The sequence below is a fragment of the Sinocyclocheilus anshuiensis genome, unplaced genomic scaffold, assembly GCF_001515605.1.
Source record: "Sinocyclocheilus anshuiensis isolate Anshui unplaced genomic scaffold, SAMN03320099.WGS_v1.1 scaffold501, whole genome shotgun sequence".
Classification (NCBI taxonomy): Eukaryota; Metazoa; Chordata; class Actinopteri; order Cypriniformes; family Cyprinidae; genus Sinocyclocheilus; species Sinocyclocheilus anshuiensis.
This window is the reverse complement of record NW_015540866.1, coordinates 552,980-557,760: the sequence shown is the minus strand read 5'-3', so window position 1 is coordinate 557,760 and position 4,781 is coordinate 552,980. Positions and strand designations below refer to the sequence as shown.

Below are 4,781 nucleotides of genomic sequence, written 5' to 3'. Positions count from 1 at the left end.
CTCTCTCTCCCTACCGTTAAGTAACTTGTGCATTGTTTTACTTACTTGTTTTTGACGTATGCGACCGAACTACAAACTTTCCAGTGATGTCTGTGAGAGAGGTATATTCACTCGACAAGCTCGCGCATCTGCGCCGCCGCGCGCTCAATCCACTCAGCGTGCTTTGTTTAGCAGCTCGCGCACATCAGCTATACAGGCGTTAATACTGAATGTTTAACGTTATATTCATTGCATACATATACTTCCTAGTAGACATCCTTAACTCCATTCTGCTGTCTGTTGTCGGTGTTTCTTTGTTTGAATATGGCGCTTATCACATGCTGTGTGGTATCGGCGTTTGGTATCGGGGCATTTTAACGAGTACGGGTACGAGTACAGGAGACCAGTATCGGTGCATCCCTAATTTCTAGTAGTGATGGGCAGAGCGAGGCTTCATGAATCACTGAAACAGTTGAAGCAAATGTGCCGAACTGTATCGAGGCTTCGAAACAATCAGACACCCGTCTCCACTGTGACACCTAGTGGTCAGTTGCACGTGTTGCTCTGCCTTGACAATGATTTATGAATGATAACCTATGTTGTTTATCTCAAACAATAAAGTGTGTCCACATCATTGTAAAAGCAATTACATTTTTTGTCTTTTTTATAGTTGTATTTTTTATTAGATTTTATTTGTTTAATAATGTGTTGAGTTTTTAGCATGTGTCTGCCAAACTACATGGGCTTGGTTTTGTAAACTTTATACTCCTCATTGTGAATAATTATAGGTTATTTTGGTCATAAGACGTGAACATTAATAAAAGAAATCATGCCACAATGTGTCACATTTGTTACGTTGTGAGATTTTTATTTTGCCGCCTGTCGGTCGAAACACTTGTGAACCGCACCGAAGCTTCATTTAGTCGTTGGCACGTGACATGGGTGTTTTGAATCACGCTTCGGAGCAGTGTTTCGAAACATCTACGCTTCGGGATCTCAACACTGCGTCGAAACGTCAGTTTCGCCTCAGACATCCCTAATTTCTAGCTTTATTGTGTTGTTTTAAAGTCGGCATGAAACAGAAGTAGCGATTGTCTTTTTTTCTCTACTGTGACGTCTATCTGAGTGAAACGGCATCTGAAATGAGAGGGCGGGACTTGATTTCATCCTTCGGGAATTTATTGGATCATTGGAAGTTGGGGCGTTGCCAACAAAATGGAGGCAGATCTGAATGGCAGTTTACAGTTAGTGGTGGGGGATTTCCCTCCACTGGATTCACCGCCGACACCCTAGCATGAAGAATTTTTTTATTTATTAAGGAAGACGACGACGAGGATGATCAATGGTACAAAACATGCCTAACAGTGCGCGCGCGCGAGAGAGAGAGAGACTGCCTGAATGACTGAGTGCGTCCTCCATCAGGTTAAGTCATATTCATAAAAAATAGTTTGTGATGTCCTAAGAGTAATGTTGTGGTAATATCCTAATATCCTTTCAATTTTTAAGGGTAGTTTACTCCCCCGTGGCTTGCGTCAGCACTGGTCAATGCATTGATTTCTATAAAGTGAAGCATCAGCTTCAGCTTTTCCCCCTGTGTTTATCCCAGCGTTTACCCCTCACGTCACTATCTCCGCCCTTGCGCCATAGCTCGTGACCGGAAGAGAAGATAAGTCGTTTTGAGGGGGAGGGGAGGTTAACGTTTTTGATTAAATATTACGAGGGCACATGAATTAAAAACAAATAATGAAGTGCATGGATAAATTATTTATAATAAACATTACAGTATTCTATTAAAAAAATAAGAATTTTCAATTTTGATTTCATGCCGACTTTAAGTTTCTTGTAAATTGTGTAAATACACTATTTATTCATTGTAAATTTGTCATTGTCTCATCTTTTTAAAACACTTATTTTATCTCACACAGTTTAATCTGTCCCTATTTTGAACCCATGTAAGTCGACCGATAAGGCCGATCGTTACAACGCTAGAAATGTTTTGAAATGCACAAATGCACATGGAGCCATTCACAAATGAATGCCAGGCACAGTTGTGTTTGTGACAAAGATATTTGTGGATATGTTTTTTTATTTTGCAAATCTCATTTTATTTATTTTAGTGAAACTCTTAAAATATATTTGTGAAACTCAATCTATTAATCTTTGAATACAGTTGTGGCGTTTCACAAAACCATAGGGTATGGCAGTGGCGTAAATCGCGGGGGGCACAGTTTTGATAAATAAAAAAATCCAATGGCACACCACTAAGCACTGAAATATAGGAAAAAGGATAGAAATACAATTAAACACTGCGTCATCAGAGTTGGTATTGTGGTTTATCAGACACTTAACATTTTATGAAAATCAAGATCAAATAGAGTTGGTTTTTGACCAGTGAATGACGGAGATCTGTGTTTTGTCTGTCATTAGAACGACTGTATCTGAGGCAGCCAGTGGCGACACACCGGCACCAGAATTTGTGCTATTTCGGTGAAAAGGGATTACAGAGAATGGCTGAATACACTCAAATTAAAATGCTACTTTTAAATGTTGTATTTTTTTATTTATATAAATTATTAACCCATATTTATCCCATATATTCAACATTAACAAAACATAAAACATTAATGGAGCATGCAAACAAGACTTTAACTCTTTCCCCGCCAGCATTTTAGAAAAAAGTTGCCAGCCACCGCCAGCGATTTTGAGATAATACCGTATACCGTGACAAAAGCATTAGCAATTAATCGCAACATGAAAATTTGATACCGGCATATCCCTATTATGCAGTCTTCATTTATATGCTGTCTATTGCTGATGATCGCATTATTTTTCATATGCATCTTTTTACATAAGAGATCGCTCGTTTCTCCGTCCTGTTCACGTGTGTTTTTGTTCGGGAGGTTTTGTCCTCGTTCAGAAGATGCGTAATAGCGCCCCCGAGTGTATAACAGTGAAAACACAAAAAGCCGCAAAAACTCGTCTTTGGCGGGGAAGCGTTGTCTTTTAAAAGACGAGATAACTCGTCAATGGCGGGGAAAGAGTTAAGGACAATAGACTAAATGGGCGCTTATATGAAAGAAAAAAACATATGGATAACGAGACCAGATAACGAGATTTTTTTTTTACCATTTGTTACAATTTTCTATATTTAATACAATATTTATAACTGAACATGAATCAATTAACTATAAATTTCATGACTATGGCACGCACTGCCTTGAGATCGAGCTGAAACAGAACAAAAGTAAAGACCTATTGGCTTACAACTAGACAGCAAAAGCTAAGACACTTCTCTGCTCTTCAGACACACAAAAAAATATTAGCCTTTACAGACATAGTGTTTCAGTAAAGAAAACGCTGCACTTATTCAAACATCAGTTATTTATTTACCCTTGCATTGCGAATAAGCGGAGATCTGTCTCCAGCGCTTCATGCTGAATGGAGGCGGGGTGGAGTTACGAGGTTTCGCTGACAAGCTCTTTTGAATGCTTGTCACTGGAAACATATTTGTAAAACCCTCAGACATAAGGAAGACCAATAGCACTGATTTAAAATAATAATAACAAAATAAATAGAGATATGAAGTTTGGATCATTTTCCGTGGCACATCTGACTGGGCTAGGGAATGGCGACTGCCATACGGAAACGCCGCCCCTGTTTGAAAATGTTTTTGTGAATCTCCTTACATTTATTTGTGAATCATAATCTATCTATTTGGAATAAAGGAACAAAAAAAAATCCCATTGGCATAAGTGTGATACCATTTGAGGCCACTGTAAGTTTCTCAGAGAAAATGCTCTCTCACCGTGACACGTGCTGACCGCAAAGCCGATGCGTCTGTGCTCTCGGTCAAACACCACATAGAAGCCCTCCATGATGACGGCACCCATTACCGTCCCAGTACTGGACTGAGACACAGCGAATTTATAACAGTCCTCCTGAGCCGAGGCCACGTCCTCCACCGGCCTCAGATACTGCTGCAGAGAGACGAGACACAGACGGATATCAGCCTCACACACATGCATTCACAAACCATTACAGACCAGGAAACTCATGATCATGTAGACATTAACGGCCTCTCTTATGAAGTGTGTGTAGGCACAGATTTGATCTTAAGAGTGTGTGTGCGCTTAAATCCACACCAGTGCTCATATTAGTAAGAACTGTCTTTGACGTGGAAAAGTGCTTAGCGTCACGTCAGGGTCTGAGCAGACGTATGCCAGGGTGTCTACAGAAATGAACAAGTTAAATTTAAGACTTTTTAAGACCTTTTTAATACCACCTTATGTGAAATTTAAGACCAAGCCTGTGATGGAAATACACATTATATTACATACGTATATGTAATATTTAACACGTTTAAATGTAAAAAGAAAACAAAATATCATCGCTGTCAAAAATGCTATTTGTTATTACGATATACAGTGAACTTTTCATATCAGCAGACAATATCCCATACAAAATATTCCCACAAAACAAAAGTGTCGCATCACCGAGATTTTTGGTGGTGTAAACAATTTATCCTGAAGCAATATTTTCATCAGTTTTCTGTCAGCTTTTACATACTTAAATCTGCATGTTTTTAATATTTACCACAGGATGTCATTTACCTTTATAAAGGGCAATATTTATTTTTTTACCTTATTAATGTTTTATTAAGTATGCGTCATCTTTCAAGTCAAATTCTTACAATTGATCAAGAAATGTAATACACTACAGGGCTGTTACCAATCAAATTAAATAATTTACACTGCAAAATTACAACTGCAATAAATAATGTTATGGGATTAATGTTGTAAATA

At 38.4% G+C, this 4,781-nt stretch overlaps 1 protein-coding gene across 1 annotated transcript in view; it reads right to left on the bottom strand.

The window, feature by feature from the left end:
• Positions 1 to 3,156: 3,156 nt before the first annotated feature.
• The window catches only part of LOC107688068 (beta-secretase 1-like), an 11,142-nt gene continuing 9,517 nt past the window's right edge, over positions 3,157 to 4,781 (bottom strand). The window contains exons 8-9 of the mRNA XM_016485618.1: positions 3,741 to 3,956; positions 3,157 to 3,207 (exon numbers count right to left, since the gene is read on the bottom strand). Of these exons, the coding sequence (XP_016341104.1) occupies positions 3,157 to 3,207; positions 3,741 to 3,956 (267 nt within the window). The remainder of the gene's footprint in view (positions 3,208 to 3,740; positions 3,957 to 4,781) is intronic.